General features: G+C 54.3%; 1 protein-coding gene across 2 annotated transcripts in view; it reads right to left on the bottom strand.

Annotated features, from left to right (window-relative positions):
• Positions 1-19,023, bottom strand: part of BCL2L13 (BCL2 like 13) — a 32,789-nt gene that overhangs the window by 4,680 nt on the left and 9,086 nt on the right. Inside the window, exons 1-5 of one of the 2 annotated variants that reach the window (XM_088470548.1) lie at positions 18,721-18,823; positions 16,191-16,298; positions 15,588-15,744; positions 15,213-15,282; positions 5,205-5,348 (exon numbers count right to left, since the gene is read on the bottom strand). In XM_088470548.1, the coding sequence (XP_088326674.1) occupies positions 5,205-5,348; positions 15,213-15,282; positions 15,588-15,744; positions 16,191-16,298; positions 18,721-18,808 (567 nt within the window). In that variant the 5' untranslated portion in view covers positions 18,809-18,823. Of the gene's footprint in view, positions 1-5,204; positions 5,349-15,212; positions 15,283-15,587; positions 15,745-16,190; positions 16,299-18,720; positions 18,824-19,023 lie in introns of those variants that run through there. The other variant, XM_088470549.1, reaches the window with a different exon arrangement.

Below are 19,023 nucleotides of genomic sequence, written 5' to 3'. Positions count from 1 at the left end.
ATTATTATTTATTAACAGCTATTTAGATAGGGAAAAAACACAGAGAGCATTACATCAATCCCTGCTACAGTGGAGCTGACAATCCATATTCCCTACCACATATACACACACACTAGGGTTAATATCTTGTGTAACAATAATAACCCCAAATTAAAAATAACCATTCAGAGAAGAAATAGATGGAAATCGTCAAATGTAAGGGTGCAAGTCCCCCCGGCCAGGCGCTCTCCGCTGTCTGCGGTGTTATTACAGAGATTAGGCGCAGTGGGAGGAGCCTTGCTGGTCGCCTGTTTAAAGTAAATTAAATATCAAGAAATATGTATCTCAGATGGCAAAAGTACCCAAATACAATGATATCACACAATAAAAGCGCAGTAAGGGGGAGGTTTCCGTAAAATCACGCAACGCTCGCAGCCCAGTCAGGCAAATAGTCACCTCCTGTTCAATAATATTAAGTCTGCAGAATTGTAATAAAGCACTGTTCATTTAGGAGAGCTGTAATTATATTCTATACGGGTTGTGAAACCAGTATTGCTGGCGTATTATGCCATGGGGAGGGGGCTACGCGTCTCTTTAATAAGCGTGCAGACTCTGGAAATCTGTTTTATAGACGGTAAAGCCACTTTAGATGCAGGAAGGTCACAAAACAGCAATATCCTCCTCCCTGGAGCTCCTGGCTATGGGTTATGTAACCGGCCACATGTCTGCAGATCCCTGCGTACTACTGCACACACTGCCCTACTTTCTGGTGCGTAATAACACGCCAGATGCAGCGCCGGGTAATTACAGCGTACAGGAACGTATCTAACCAATCAGCGCTGTTACAGGGGAAACTCCACAGCTGCCCATAATCCAGGATCTCTGTTTATCTGCTGTAATTCTGGAGGAGAGCGATGAAATTCTCAGCCACGTACATACAGCGCCCCACAGTGGCAGAACATGTCATCGCACAAAGCACGAACCCCAGCTTACATAACATTCCCGAGTGCCAATGATTTCACTCACTGCCCTGGGCTCACGTTGGTAATACACGAGGGGAAATGAAGAGATTCATAGGATAAATACCACTTATGTGCCTCCAAATACAGACCGTGTGTTAAGGATGCCCCAGGATGAGCACATGTCACAAGTGCATGGTATTAATGTACAAGCACATAGGAGATTATTTCCAGAGACTGTGGTGGGGCGGCCATACCCAATAACATCCTCGCATAGTAGCGACATCTCCGCGTCTCCTCTGTAAATTATCAAAGTCATTCTGTCCCTTAAAGCAGGGGTCTTCAAACTTGGCCCTCCAGCTGCTGTGGAACTACACATCCCAGCATGCACTGCCATAGTTTTAGCATGCTGTTATATCAAGAAGGTGGTAGTGCATGCTGGGATGTGTAGTTCCACAGCAGCTGGAGGGCCAAGTTTGAAGACCTATGCCTTAAAGTGCTACTGTCACAGCCACACGGTGGAGGCGGCCATCTTGTAAGCAGGACTAGTATAAGAATGGTAGTCTGAGAGTCCCTGGTCCCTCGTGACTGGATAGGCTGCAGTCTGACGAATACTAGTTCTGACCTCAAAATGGCTGCTTCCAACACGTGCAGGCAGCAGCGTAGTCATTAGCTCCTGAGGCACCTCACGCCTCAGCTTTGTCACTAGTTCCTAGGGATTTTTCTAAACGGTAAACCAAATAATGAAAGAAAAACCACCCTTTAACGTGGATAAGTCATGGTGAGGCACAAGGGAAAAAGTTACGCAGTGTGACATCATTACACCAGGTGACGTGCGCCATGTACAGCAAAGCAGCGATGCAGAATTTGCAGCGGCGTCCTGTAACTAGCAAACACTGCGCACGTGCGCCGGGCAGAATGAGTCCTAGGTCTGTCCCCAGGACACAGGTGTGGGGGCAGAATGTCAGGCCCCGGTGATTTGCGGCTTAAATTGCCAGTATAGGAAACTAGGCGGCTCCCGGCTCCGTATTAATCCCCTCACTGCCGGGGCAGACGCACGCATTCACGCCAAACAGAACAGCCAGCGAATAATCCCTGCATTATAATTACCATACATTTATACTAAATGCCTGCGTAGTTAGGAACGGCCCTTTATATGACGCGTGTCACTAAGGTCAGATACATTTATATAATGCACAGTTACCAGTCACCAGCTTAAAACCGTTTTATAAGTTTTTACATCAGACAAGTCCGTATCTAAAGTCTCCCAGCAATCCGATGAAGCGTTGGTAATAATCACTCGCGGAGGGATCATAACCTCACCTTGCCCCAAAAGCTTACACTCTGCCAATCTTGCTCTCTTCCAAGAATACACAGGATTATATGCAACGTACGTCTCAGTATCACGCGTTTCAATTAATAACGATGGAAGATAAAAGGCAGTAACATATAATACACAGGCACCAGAGAAAGGATTATAGTAACAGAAGATCTGAGCTAGTGTCGTCAGCTCTAGGAGCCAGGTAAAGACCATTAATAACAGGGGTCTCACAGTGCACGGAGGGGAAGGTTACCACCCCCACCTCCCTCCTTACAGCAAACCCCCGGCTCGCCCCCCCCCACCTCCCTCCTTACAGCAGACCCCCGGCTCGCCCCCCCCCCCCACCTCCCTCCTTACAGCAGACCCCCGGCTCGCCCCCCCCCCCACCTCCCTCCTTACAGCAGACCCCCGGCTCGCCCCCCCCCCCACCTCCCTCCTTACAGCAGACCCCCGGCTCGCCCCCCCCCCACCTCCCTCCTTACAGCAGACCCCCGGCTCGCCCCCCCCCCACCTCCCTCCTTACATCAGACCCCCGGCTCCCCCCCCCCCCAGCTGGCTGGATAAACAGTTGATATAATATGAGAGCGCTCTTACCCAGCGAGACAGCTGGAGTGCTGCGGTTCCCAGTGTAGAGGAGACAGTGACACATCTGCTCTGTACCCGGGAGTAGCAGGGACGAGACGCTCGTGCACATCACTAAGGCCGCGCGCAGCGACCCAGTTTTATTTAGGCTTTGACGCGGCTGCAAGACAAACAGCAATCTGATGCCAAAGAGATGCCGGGAAGCAGCAGCCGTGTGAGGAGGCGGGCGGCTACAGGTCCCTGGGCTGCCCCGTGTGCCGCCTCTCAGCACACACCCAGGACACAGCTGGGGGCAGCTTCTGGGTGTTTATCAGGTCTGAGACGCTGCTGCTGGGAGACAGAGTGCCGGGGGGGGGGGGAGGGGGAGACAGAGAGTGCTGGGGGGGACAGAGTGCCGGGGTGGGGGGGGAGACAGAGAGTGCCGGGGGGGGGACAGAGTGCCGAGGGGGGGGGGGGGGGGGGGAGACATAGAGTGCCGGGGGAGGACAGAGTGCCGGGGGAGGGGGGGGGGGGGGGGGAAGACAGAGTGCCGGGGGAGGGGGGGGAGATGGAGACAGAGAGTGGGGACAGTGCGCCGGGTGGGGGGGGGGGAGACAGAGTGCTGGGGGGGGGGGGGGGGGGGGGGAGAGACAGAGTCCTGGGGGGGGGATGGAGACAGAGTGCCAGGTGGGGCTGGGGAGAGGTGTATATACTGTACACACGGCCCATTCCATGTCATGTAACATACAGAACACGGTCTTTATACAGAGTCACATATAATCTGTCTATACAGCGATCGTGTACCGTGCCAGGTAACGCTGCCGCACAAGTCTGTATTTATAGTGTAATCAAATGATTTCCAACCTAAGTGTAGTCTGAGTATAACACAAGTTACCATGGAAAGGCCCAGACCCGGATCCAACGGGGACATAAGAATTCAATAACCCCCAGCCACCGGCCGCCCTCCCTCCCCCCGCACAGGCAGACTGCCCTCCCCTGATCAGTAACCTGGCATCACCCATCTGGTTACCAGACACACCTGGCACACTGTACACAGTACCTACTGATCAGTAACCTGGCATCAGGTAACGGTCTGTTATTATGAGCTTATAACCCAATAGAGCAGCCATACTGGGTAACGTGGCCTCCCCTCTGTGCTCGTCAGGTGGTGATTGGTGGTCAGCAGGTTGGGGGCAGCACAATGTAAAAGCCCCAAGTGTAATTTCAGACACAATCATGATTACACCAATTATCTGACAGGGGAGCCAGCGGGACCAAACCAGTGTAGCAGAGGGTTAAAGCACATTCCCGCTCCTCGCCAGGCTGTCTGCTCTGCCAGAGGTGGGATTAGCCCAATACTGGACATGGCAGGGTATTACAGTACCTCGCGCCCCCCCCTCTCTCTATGGCTGGATGTCACATCTGTTCATGGTTACAGAAATGACTGTACATAACCTTATCTTATTATGCAAAGCTATAATCATCAGGTCTGCAGAACGTGCCTTCCAGATAGGCGAGATCACGTGTGTAGGGGACACGCTAGGAGTCTCTGTATGCTAGAAATACAGACTATTATATAGCAATATGCTGTTATCTGACACTAGGGGTGAGGTACGAGGTACGAGGTGGGCAGGCAGCGGAGAGACTGACAGGTCCAGGATCCGCACGCAGCAGATGGGAGGACGACGCTCCTAATTCCTCAGGAAATCAGTCTCATCTGGGGCTTCAGACTGGGAGAATTTACCTTCTGTGCAGCAGGAGCAGCCGGGTGGCCGAGTCCCCTAATCCTGTGTATGTCTCTGGGGGAGGATGGGGCAGACGCTGGCTGCAAGGCTCGGGCTCAAAGTGCAGGAGAGAGGCTGGTGATTGGGCTCAGGGGCGAGGCGACGTGTGATGTCCTCACACCGAGACCAGGGACACTCAGCCAAAATCCCTGCAGGTGGTGCCAGCTTTCTGTATGAGCAACTGGAAGAACGTAACGTGCCACACAACCAAGCAATCAGCTCTCACTGCTGGCGGTCACATCGATCTACACCTGTGGTGTCAAACTCGGGCCCTTCAGATTTTTGTGGGACTACATATCCCAGCATGCCCTGCCACAGTTTCAGCATGCCCCAACAGCAAAATTGTGGCACTGCATGCTGGGATGTGTAGTTCCACTGCAGCTGGAGGGCCCGAGTTTGACACCACTGATGTAGATCGATGTGACCGCCAGCAGTAATCATTTTCCTATTACATGCGTGTAGTATGTTACCGGAGTCTGCAGCACAATTCCTGCCCACAGACAGATGTGTTACCAGCTACATGTATGTGAAAACAGGAGACACAGAAAATATGACCTCAGGCCAGACTGCGTCACGTGACGATTACAGGGTAACACTCACCCATCCTCCTTGCTGGATGATGTAGTCGGCGCACACTTCCTCTACGTAGGAGACACCGAATTGTACCAGGCTGTCCAGGGGTGGGTCGCCGCGTCTCGTCTGCTCCAGCAGAAGACGCTGTAACAGGAACAGAGGCACCAGCACCTACAGGGCAACAAAAGGAAACCGGCGATTACATCGCACACCCGCGACCATTAGGTGTCAGCTTCCGCAGAGTCTCTCTGACACGAGACCGACAGAAAATCCCACAGAGAGGAAAGAGCCTGCATCACACAGACAAAGGGGGGATGGGGGGGGGGGGGGAGGGCAGTCCTACACACACAGACACAGGGGGGGTCAGTCCTACACACAGACACAGGGGGGGGGGGGTCAGTCCTACACACACACAGACACAGGGGGGGTCAGTCCTACACACAGACACAGGGGGGGGGGGGGTCAGTCCTACACAGACACAGGGGGGGTCAGTCAGTCCTACACACACAGACACAGGGGGGGGGGGTCAGTCCTACACACACAGACACAGGGGGGGTCAGTCCTACACAGACACAGGGGGGGTCAGTCCTACACACACACACAGGGGGGGTCAGTCCTACACACACACACAGACACAGGGGGGGTCAGTCCTACACACACATACAGACACAGGGGGGGGGGGGGGTCAGTCCTACACAGACACAGGGGGGGGGGGGGGTCAGTCCTACACACACACACAGACACAGGGGGGGGGGGTCAGTCCTACACACACACACACAGACACAGGGGGGGGGGGTCAGTCCTACACACACACACACAGGGGGGGGGTCAGTCCTACACACCCAGACACAGGGGGTCAGTCCTACACACACACACAGGGGGTCAGTCCTACACACACACACACAGGGGGTCAGTCCTACACACACACAGGGGGTCAGTCCTACACACACACACACACACAGGGGGGGTCAGTCCTACACACACACACACACACACACACAGGGGGTCAGTCCTACACACACACAGGGGGTCAGTCCTACACACACACACACACACACACACAGAGGGTCAGTCCTACACACACACACACAGAGGGTCAGTCCTACACACACACACACAGAGGGTCAGTCCTACACACACACACAGAGGGTCAGTCCTACACACGCACACACACACAGAGGGTCAGTCCTACACACACACACAGACACGGGGTCAGTCCTACACACGCACACACAGAGGGTCAGTCCTACACACACACACACACACACAGACACAGGGGGTCAGTCCTACACACACCCAGACATAGGGGGGGGGGGGGGGGTGTCAGTCCTACACACACACACCCACCCAGACATGGGGGGGGGGGGTCAGTCCTACACACACCCCCAGACATAGGGGGGGGGGGTCAGTCCTGCACACACACACCCACCCAGACATAGGGGGGGGGGGGGGTCAGTCCTGCACACACACACACCCAGACATAGGGGGGGGGGGTCAGTCCTGCACACACACCCAGACACAGGGGGGGTCAGTCCTACACACCCACAGACACAGGGGGGGGGGTCAGTCCTACACACACAGACACAGGGGGGGGGGGGTCAGTCCTACACACACACACACAGACACAGGGGGGGGGTCAGTCCTACACACCCAGACACAGGGGGTCAGTCCTACACACACACACACAGGGGGTCAGTCCTACACACACACACAGAGGGTCAGTCCTACACACACAGAGGGTCAGTCCTACACACACACACACACACACACACACAGAGGGTCAGTCCTACACACGCACACACACACAGAGGGTCAGTCCTACACACACAGACACAGGGGGTCAGTCCTACACACACACAGACACAGGGGGTCCAGTCGCGCACACACAGACACAGGGGGTCCAGTCGCGCACACACAGACACAGGGGGTCCAGTCGCGCACACACAGACACAGGGGGTCCAGTCGCGCGCGCACACACAGACACAGGGGGTCCAGTCGCGCGCGCACACACAGACACAGGGGGTCCAGTCGCGCCCACACACACAGACACAGGGGGTCCAGTCGCACACACACACACAGACACAGGGGGTCCAGTCGCACACACACACACACAGACACAGGGGGTCCAGTCGCACACACACACACACAGACACAGGGGGTCCAGTCGCGCACACACACACAGACACAGGGGGTCCAGTCGCGCACACACACACAGACACAGGGGGTCCAGTCGCACACACACACACAGACACAGGGGGTCCAGTCGCACACACACACACAGACACAGGGGGTCCAGTCGCACACACACACAGACACAGGGGGTCCAGTCGCACACACACACAGACACAGGGGGTCCAGTCGTACACACACACACAGACACAGGGGGTCCAGTCGTACACACACACAGACACAGGGGGTCCAGTCGTACACACACACACAGACACAGGGGGTCCAGTCGTACACACACACAGTCACAGGGGGTCCAGTCGTACACACACACAGACACAGGGGGTCCAGTCGTACACACACACAGACACAGGGGGTCCAGTCGTACACACACACAGACACAGGGGGTCCAGTCGTACACACACACACACAGACACAGGGGGTCCAGTCGTACACACACACACACAGACACAGGGGGTCCAGTCGTACACACACACAGACACAGGGGGTCCAGTCGTACACACACACAGACACAGGGGGTCCAGTCGTACACACACACACACAGACACAGGGGGTCCAGTCGTACACACACACAGACACAGGGGGTCAGTCCTACACACACAGACACAGGGGGTCAGTCCTACACACACACACACACACACACAGAGGGTCAGTCCTACACACACACACACACAGAGGGTCAGTCCTACACACACACACAGAGGGTCAGTCCTACACACACACACACACACAGAGGGTCAGTCCTACACACACACACACAGAGGGTCAGTCCTACACACACACACAGAGGGTCAGTCCTACACACACACACACACACAGACACAGGGGGTCAGTCCTACACACGCACACAGACACAGGGGGTCAGTCCTACACACACCCAGACATAGGGGGGGGGTCAGTCCTACACACACACACCCACCCAGACATGGGGGGGGGGGGGGGTCAGTCCTACACACACACACACACACACACACCCAGACATAGGGGGGGGGGGGTCAGTCCTGCACACACACACCCACCCAGACATAGGGGGGGGGGGGGGGGTCAGTCCTGCACACACACACCCACCCAGACATAGGGGGGGTGGGGGGGTCAGTCCTGCACACACACACCCACCCAGACATAGGGGGGGTGGGGGGGTCAGTCCTACACACACACACACCCAGACATAGGGGGGGAGGGGTGAGTCCTACACACACACTCACCCAGACATAGGGGGGGGGGGGGGGCAGTCCTGCACACACACACACCCAGACATAGGGGGGGGGGGGTCAGTCCTACACACACACCCAGACATAGGGGGGGGGGGGGTCAGTCCTACACACACACACAGACACAGGGGGGGTCAGTCCTACACACCCACAGACACAGGGGGGGGGTCAGTCCTACACACACACACACAGACACGGGGTCAGTCCTACACACCCAGACACAGGGGGGGGGGGTCAGTCCTACACACCCAGACACAGGGGGGGGTCAGTCCTACACACACACACAGACAAAGGGGGTCAGTCCTACACACCCAGACACAGGGGGGGGGGTCAGTCCTACACACCCAGACACAGGGGGGGGGGGGGGGGGTCAGTCCTACACATACAGACACAGGGGGGGGGGGGTCAGTCCTACACACACACAGACACAGGGGGGGGGTCAGTCCTACACACACACACACAGACACGGGGGGGGGCTCAGTCCTACACACACACACAGGGGGGGGGGGGGGTCAGTCCTACACACACACACACACAGGGGGGGTCAGTCCTACACACAGACACAGGGGGTCAGTCCTACACACACACAGACACAGGGGGTCAGTCCTACACACACACAGGGGGGGGGGGTCAGTCCTACACACACACAGAGACAGGGGGGGTCAGCCCTACACACACACAGGGGGGGGGGTCAGCCCTACACACACACAGGGGGGGGTCAGTCCTACACACAGACACAGGGGGGGGGGGCAGTCCTACACACACAGACACAGGGGGGGGGGGTCAGTCCTACACACACACAGACACAGGGGGGGGGGGGTCAGTCCTACACACACACACAGACACAGGGGGGGGGGGGTCAGTCCTACACACACACAGACACAGGGGGGGGGGGGTCAGTCCTACACACACACACACACACAGACACAGGGGTTCAGTCCTACACAGACACAGGGGGGGGGGGGGTTAGTCCTACACACACACACAGGGAGGGTCAGTCCTACACACACACAGACACAGGGGGTCAGTCCTACACACACACACACAGTGGGTCAGTCCTACACACACACACAGGGGGTCAGTCCTACACACACACAGACACAGGGGGTCAGTCCTACACACACACAGACACAGGGGGTCAGTCCTACACACACAGACACAGGGGGTCAGTCCTACACACACACAGACACAGGGGGGGGTCAGTCCTACACACACACAGACACAGGGGGGGGTCAGTCCTACACACACACAGAGACAGGGGGGGTCAGTCCTACACACACACACAGGTCAGTCCTACACACACACAGACACAGGGGGGGGTCAGGCCTACACACAAACACAGGGGAGGGTCAGTCCTACACACACACACACACACAGGGGGTCAGTCCTACAGACACAGGGGGTCAGTCCTACACACACACACAGGGGGTCAGTCCTACACACACACACAGGGGGTCAGTCCTACACACACACACAGGGGGTCAGTCCTACACACACACACAGGGGGTCAGTCCTACACACACACACAGGGGGTCAGTCCTATACACACACACAGGGGGTCAGTCCTATACACACACACACACAGACGCAGGGGGTCAGTCCTATACACACACACAGACACGGGGTCAGTCCTACACACACACAGACACACACACAGGGGGTCAGTCCTACACACACACACACAGACACAGGGGGTCAGTCCTACACACACACACACACAGGCAGACAGACACAGGGGGTCAGTCCTACACACACACACAGAGGGTCAGTCCTACACACACACAGACACAGGGGGTCCAGTCCTACACACACACACAGACACAGGGGGGGGTCAGTCCTACACAGACACAGGGGGGGTCAGTCCTACACACACACAGACACAGGGGGGGTCAGTCCTACACACACACACACACACACACACAGGGGGTCAGTCCTACACACACAGACACAGGGGGTCAGTCCTACAGACACAGGGGGTCAGTCCTATACACACACACACACACACAGGGGGTCAGTCCTATACACACACACAGACACAGGGGGTCAGTCCTATACACAGACACAGGGGGTCAGTCCTACACACACACAGACACAGGGGGTCAGTCCTACACACACACAGACACAGGGGGTCAGTCCTACACACACACACACACACACAGACACACACAGGGGGTCAGTCCTACACACACACACAGGGGGTCCAGTTGTACACACACACACACACACACACAGACACAGGGGGTCAGTCCTACACACACACACACAGACACAGGGGGTCAGTCCTACACACACACACACAGACACAGGGGGTCAGTCCTACACACACACACACAGACACAGGGGGTCCAGTCGTACACACACACACACACAGACACAGGGGGTCCAGTCGTACACACACACACACACAGACACAGGGGGTCCAGTCGTACACACACACACAGACACAGGGGGTCCAGTCGTACACACACACACAGACACAGGGGGTCCAGTCGTACACACACACACACACAGACACAGGGGGTCCAGTCGTACACACACACACACACACAGACACAGGGGGTCCAGTCGTACACACACACACACACAGACACAGGGGGTCCAGTCGTACACACACACACACACACACAGACACAGGGGGTCCAGTCGTACACACACACACACACAGACACAGGGGGTCCAGTCGTACACACACACACACACAGACACAGGGGGTCCAGTCGTACACACACACACACACAGACACAGGGGGTCCAGTCGTACACACACACACACACAGACACAGGGGGTCCAGTCGTACACACACACACACACAGACACAGGGGGTCCAGTCGTACACACACACACACACAGACACAGGGGGTCCAGTCGTACACACACACACACACAGACACAGGGGGTCCAGTCGTACACACACACACACACACAGACACAGGGGGTCCAGTCGTACACACACACACACACAGACACAGGGGGTCCAGTCGTACACACACACACACACAGACACAGGGGGTCCAGTCGTACACACACACACACACAGACACAGGGGGTCCAGTCGTACACACACACACACACAGACACAGGGGGTCCAGTCGTACACACACACACACACAGACACAGGGGGTCCAGTCGTACACACACACACAGACACAGGGGGTCCAGTCGTACACACACACAGACACAGGGGGTCCAGTCGTACACACACACAGACACAGGGGGTCCAGTCGTACACACACACAGACACAGGGGGTCCAGTCGTACACACACACAGACACAGGGGGTCCAGTCGTACACACACACAGACACAGGGGGTCCAGTCGTACACACACACAGACACAGGGGGTCCAGTCGTACACACACACAGACACAGGGGGTCCAGTCGTACACACACACAGACACAGGGGGTCCAGTCGTACACACACACAGACACAGGGGGTCCAGTCGTACACACAGACACAGGGGGTCCAGTCGTACACACAGACACAGGGGGTCCAGTCGTACACACAGACACAGGGGGTCCAGTCGTACACACAGACACAGGGGGTCCAGTCGTACACACAGACACAGGGGGTCCAGTCGTACACACACACAGGGGGTCCAGTCGTACACACACACAGGGGGTCCAGTCGTACACACACACAGGGGGTCCAGTCGTACACACACACAGGGGGTCCAGTCGTACACACACACAGGGGGTCCAGTCGTACACACACACAGGGGGTCCAGTCGTACACAGACACAGGGGGTCCAGTCGTACACAGACACAGGGGGTCCAGTCGTACACAGACACAGGGGGTCCAGTCGTACACACACACAGACACAGGGGGTCCAGTCGTACACACACACAGACACAGGGGGTCCAGTCGTACACACACACAGACACAGGGGGTCCAGTCGTACACACACACAGACACAGGGGGTCCAGTCGTACACACACACAGACACAGGGGGTCCAGTCGTACACACACACAGACACAGGGGGTCCAGTCGTACACACACAGGGGGTCCAGTCGTACACACACAGGGGGTCCAGTCGTACACACACACACAGACACAGGGGGTCCAGTCGTACACACACACACACAGACACAGGGGGTCCAGTCGTACACACACACACAGACACAGGGGGTCCAGTCGTACACACACACAGACACAGGGGGTCCAGTCCTACACACACACAGACACAGGGGGTCAGTCCTACACACACACAGACACAGGGGGTCAGTCCTACACACACACACACAGGCAGACAGACACAGGGGGTCAGTCCTACACACACACAGAGGGTCAGTCCTACACACACACACACACAGACACAGGGGGTCCAGTCCTACACACACACACACACACACAGACAGGGGGGGGTCAGTCCTACACACACACACAGACACAGGGGGGGGTCAGTCCTACACAGACACAGGGGGGGTCAGTCCTACACACACACAGACACAGGGGGGGTCAGTCCTACACACACACACACACACACAGGGGGTCAGTCCTACACACACACAGACACAGGGGGTCAGTCCTACAGACACAGGGGGTCATTCCTATACACACACACACACACACACACACACAGACACAGGGGGTCAGTCCTATACACACACACAGACACAGGGGGTCAGTCCTACACACACACAGACACAGGGGGTCAGTCCTACACACACACACACAGACACAGGGGGTCAGTCCTACACACACACACACAGACACAGGGGGTCAGTCCTACACACACAGACACAGGGGGTCAGTCCTACACACACAGACACAGGGGGTCAGTCCTACACACACACACACAGGGGGTCAGTCCTACACACACACACACAGACACAGGGGGTCAGTCCTACACACACACACACACAGACACAGGGGGTCAGTCCTATACACACACACACAGACACAGGGGGTCAGTCCTATACACACACACACAGACACAGGGGGTCAGTCCTATACACACACACACAGACACAGGGGGTCAGTCCTATACACACACACACAGACACAGGGGGTCAGTCCTATACACACACACACAGACACAGGGGGTCAGTCCTATACACACACACACAGACACAGGGGGTCCAGTCCTATACACACACACACAGACACAGGGGGTCCAGTCCTATACACACACACACAGACACAGGGGGTCCAGTCCTATACACACACACACAGACACAGGGGGTCCAGTCCTATACACACACACAGACACAGGGGGTCCAGTCGTACACACACACAGACACAGGGGGTCCAGTCGTACACACACACAGACACAGGGGGTCCAGTCGTACACACACACAGACACAGGGGGTCCAGTCGTACACACACACAGACACAGGGGGTCCAGTCGTACACACACACAGACACAGGGGGTCCAGTCGTACACACACACAGACACAGGGGGTCCAGTCGTACACACAGACACAGGGGGTCCAGTCGTACACACACACAGGGGGTCCAGTCGTACACACACACAGGGGGTCCAGTCGTACACACACACAGGGGGTCCAGTCGTACACACACACAGACACAGGGGGTCCAGTCGTACACACACACAGACACAGGGGGTCCAGTCGTACACACACACAGACACAGGGGGTCCAGTCGTACACACACACACAGACACAGGGGGTCCAGTCGTACAGACACAGGGGGTCCAGTCGTACAGACACAGGGGGTCCAGTCGTACAGACACAGGGGGTCCAGTCGTACACACACACAGACACAGGGGGTCCAGTCGTACAGACACAGGGGGTCCAGTCGTACAGACACAGGGGGTCCAGTCGTACAGACACAGGGGGTCCAGTCGTACAGACACAGGGGGTCCAGTCGTACAGACACAGGGGGTCCAGTCGTACAGACACAGGGGGTCCAGTCGTACACACACACAGACACAGGGGGTCCAGTCGTACACACACACAGACACAGGGGGTCCAGTCGTACACACACACAGACACAGGGGGTCCAGTCGTACACACACACACAGCAGACACAGGGGGTCCAGTCGTACACACACACACAGACACAGGGGGTCCAGTCGTACACACACACACAGACACAGGGGGTCCAGTCGTACACACACACACAGACACAGGGGGTCAGTCGTAGACACAAACAAATCTCGTGTGTACCGGGTCAGATCAGGGCGATCATCGCCCCAATGTTATATACTCAGAAATGTTTACTGTGTGCATCAAAACTTTAAAATTGCAATGAAGTATTACAGATATTTCCACACAACATGTATACAACCAGCACAAGAATAACACACAAATCACCACATAGCAGTAACACAAAGTCACCGCAGGATATAACATTCATAACCACAGCACACCTACTATATTACAGAGGACAGATCTGCCTATAAAGAATGCTAAAGCCTCGCTGTGGGGAGAAGAGCTTACAATCTCGTGAGAACCAGTCATCACACGCTGGAATGTCTGTTTAAGTTATCTGTGAAATATTTATTCAGCCATTATGTCTGTGCACGGGGGTAAATGAACCGTACAGTGATCTACGCCTGGGGCACAGGCGGCTGTGTGTCTCCTACGAGCTTCCAGCTCCTCCTACGCCGGAGGGCGCAGGAATCCTGCAGGCCCGTGCCAGACACATGTACACAGCTTACATCCATGTAACATACCTTACTCCAGCCACTAGTGTGTACAACAGCCTCATCCGATTCCTTCTTGAACACGTCATACGTCACAGTCCTGCGAGGGATGAACACACGTGATCAATGATCTCAATCACGGATACTCTCGCGTCACATAGCATGTCCTATTACGGAAACTCCCTTTTGAGATACAGCAAACGATCTACTACGAAAAGATATATAAATAAATTCTAATTCCCTAATAACAATGGAATCCTTAGTGCAAACGTAGTTTTACTTAGATCGCTAACTTTGTACAGGAAACAAACTGAGACGACAAACGCGTGAGGTAAACACGGGAGGCGCCATTTGCCTCAGAGCTGGGGACTGCAGAATAGTATAGTCACAGGACTGGCGACTCACCCGCTCAGGAGGCTCTGCAAGGCTTTGCTCAGGGGCTCCTGCATCTCCAGACGCATCCTCTCCACCAGCGGTGCCAGGCACTCCTCAATGGAGGTCTCGGGGCTGACTGGGCTGAAGACTGGGGAGGTGTGCGTGTCAAAGCCGGTGCTAGGGAAGGCTGAAGGAACAGGTGTACACAAACAGGGCCGAGCGTCATAATCAGAGGTAAAATCAGAACATTTGTGAGAAACGTAGAAATCAGACAATGGGAAAACATAAACCAGCCAATAAGATTCCTGCTTTAGTCAGTGACAAAACCAGACAGCAACATGATTGGTTACTTCATAAAGCAGGAAACGATATGTTCATCCAGACTCCATTCCCCCACCCTGGGTGCAAAGGAAAAAGTCTTCCCTGTCAGAGAACGTACCATATCTTACACTATGAGGGCGATTCGGTATCTTTACACCGAATTAAAGTAGCTAAATAACTTAAAACCACAGAGTAACGGTTGAAAATCCCACATTGCACAGGGAGCGGCCATTTTTTCCCCGGTTTCCATAGCGTGACGGAGGACCTATGACAGCCCCAGAGCAGCTCTGATCGCTCCCCGGGAACACTGACCTGCCGAGATCTCCTCCTCCAGCCGCTTCAGGTGCTCGTCAATCGCGCCCTTAATCTTCTCCGATGTTTCTCTGGCCAGCGCTGGTGGGTCCAGGGGCCCCGGGGTGCCTGAAAGGGGACCAATAGCTCAGCCAGGACAGTAACCAGAAAACACCGCATCCACTATTCCAAGAGTCCTTCCACGAAATTGGCCGATAGGCCCAAATAATATCCGTTATAGACAGGGTTGCATAAAATTGGATTTTTTAAAAAAAAATCAAAAACGGATTTATTTGATTTAAATTAATTTTTGGGGGGGATTTAAATAGGATTTTTTCTTTATATATATATATTTTTTTTTTAAAGTAAACGTTAAATTTTTTGACGTTGATTTAAAAAAAAAAAAAAAATGTAATAAAAAAATCCTATTTAAATCAAATAAATCCGTTTTGAATTATTTTATTTTTTTAAATCCAATTTTATGCAACCCTGGTTATAGAAACCGTAATCTTGGGGATACCACGATTACGAACATGCGTACATCCGCGAGCGACGATTATTGGAAGCAAACCCGATTGGATGTGCACAGACTCAATCATGTACCTTCTAATATGCCGACAGGGCTGAATGTACAGAGATAGCGAATACAGACCATGTCCCCTCGCTGTTCCCACCTCCGCTCCCTGGACACCTGAATAATGTTAGAATAATCGTTTTCTCAGCTTACACTCATTTCCCCCCCTTAATTATTATTGTGTTTATTTTATTAATCTGGTTACAACCCTCCAATGCCCAATGTATATAACAATACAGTAATGAACCAGGTCTGTCTATGATTAGGAGAAGTCATGGAGTACATTTGGGGGTACAGGTTTGAGGCTGCAGTAATTGTGCGAAACTAATGTGGCATGAAGGACATATATATATATATATATATATATATATATTTATTATATAATTCTCTCCCTGTATAATGTCATTAAAAAATAAACTTATTTCAATATTCTGCAAAAAGTCGTCCTCTCTATTCCATAAACAAAAAATATGAAAACCAAATGGGCAAAAACGAAATGATTCCCGATGGAAACCAACCACGCGGCGGCTATAAACAGGCGTAACCACTATGGCAGGACAACCGCCCACCCACCGACTGCCCAGCGAATGCCCTCCTCCCGAGGTTCTTCACGAATGCTGGACACACACTTGGCGATATATTGCTCGTTCGATCGATGAGCGTTGTATCGCGAGAGCATCGGTTGGTGTGTACAGACGATATGACTCAGGTCGGCCCCTCCAGCACAGCCGATATATTGGTGCATCTGCATACCTGTATGGTCGACTCGCCGACCGGCCATAAACTTGCCGACACTGACATCTCAAGTTGGGCGGGCAAATTTAAATGCCCGTCCAACTGCGATGTCAGCCCGAACATTTTGAGTGGCTGATTGGCAACAGCGTTTGCTTACCAATCGGCAGCTCTGATGGCAGATTGGTCAACTGACCGATCCGCCATCTAAACGCGTACCCAGCATTAGAACAGATAATATAATACAGTTCATTGCTGCAGGTAACGAGAGTCAGATGTTTCCAGCTGTTCGGATGCCTCAGAGTTGCTGATCTGTGAGAACAGGAGAGAGGACGCCGTGCCGGCAGCTCGGCCACACACAGCCAGGGCCTGGTAGGAAGATCACCAGTTACCCGCGAGATCCTGATTTCACCCGACAGCCTGTCAGACGGAATCAGAAGCCAAGCGGAAAACACAAGAAGAGCAGAAGCCGCTGCCGCGCTCGGCACAAAGGGACTCATTAGTCACAGGCCGGGAGAGGAGGGGAAATATACTGCCAGCCGGCGGCAGAGACGCCGATAGCACAGGATACCCAACAGCCGAGCTTTGTGTGTCTGGGGTGGGCTGCAGGAGGCCGTCATTATGTCTCTTACACCGGCTGGGACCACCACAGTGACTACAGATAACGCCAATACAGCGTAATACAATATAACACACACCTGGGCACACCGTGCTGTACTGCTGGTGGGGGGGGATGTAACACGGGCAGAGAGAGTTATATGTGATGTATCCAACCTCAGATATAACCACAGTGACTACAGATAAAGCCAATACAGCGTAATACAATATAATACACACCTGGGCACACCGCGCTGCACTGCTGGTGGGGGGGATGTAACACGGGCAGAGAGAGTTATATGTGATGTATATAACCTCAGATATAACCACAGTGACTACAGATAAAGCCAATACAGCGTAATACAATATAATACACACCTGGGTACACCGTGCTGTACTGCTGGTGGGGGGGATGTAACACGGGCAGAAAGAGTTATATGTGATGTATCCAACCTCAGATATAACCACAGTGACTACAGATAACGCCAATACAGCGTAATGCTATATAATACACACCTGGGCACACCGTGCTGTACTGCTGGTGGGGGATGTAACACAGGCAGAGAGAGTTATATGTGGTGTATATAACCTCAGATATAACCAGTGACTACAGATAAAGCCAATACAGCGTAATGCAATATAACACACCTGGGCACACCGTGCTGTGCTGCTGGTTGTCGGATGTAACACGGGCAGAGCGCGTTAGATGTGATCGGGGTGTATATAACCGCAGCATCTGTGGGCTACATGCAGAAAATGCCAGTAATCACCCTGCATGCACAATAATAATAATAATAATAATAATAATAAATGTATTTGTACACCTCGCACCTCTTCAGTTGGTAGTGTTCCTGCTGGGCTATTTTACTGAGGCGCTACACCCTGCCTGATTTTGAAGTGGCAAAATGCGTCCTGCCCTTATAGCGGCTCCCAACTAAAGCAGCCTGCCCT

Source organism: Taudactylus pleione, unplaced genomic scaffold, assembly GCF_031769625.1.
Source record: "Taudactylus pleione unplaced genomic scaffold, aTauple2 ptg000101l, whole genome shotgun sequence".
Classification (NCBI taxonomy): domain Eukaryota; kingdom Metazoa; phylum Chordata; class Amphibia; order Anura; family Myobatrachidae; genus Taudactylus; species Taudactylus pleione.
This window is presented reverse-complemented; position numbering and strand designations above follow the sequence as displayed.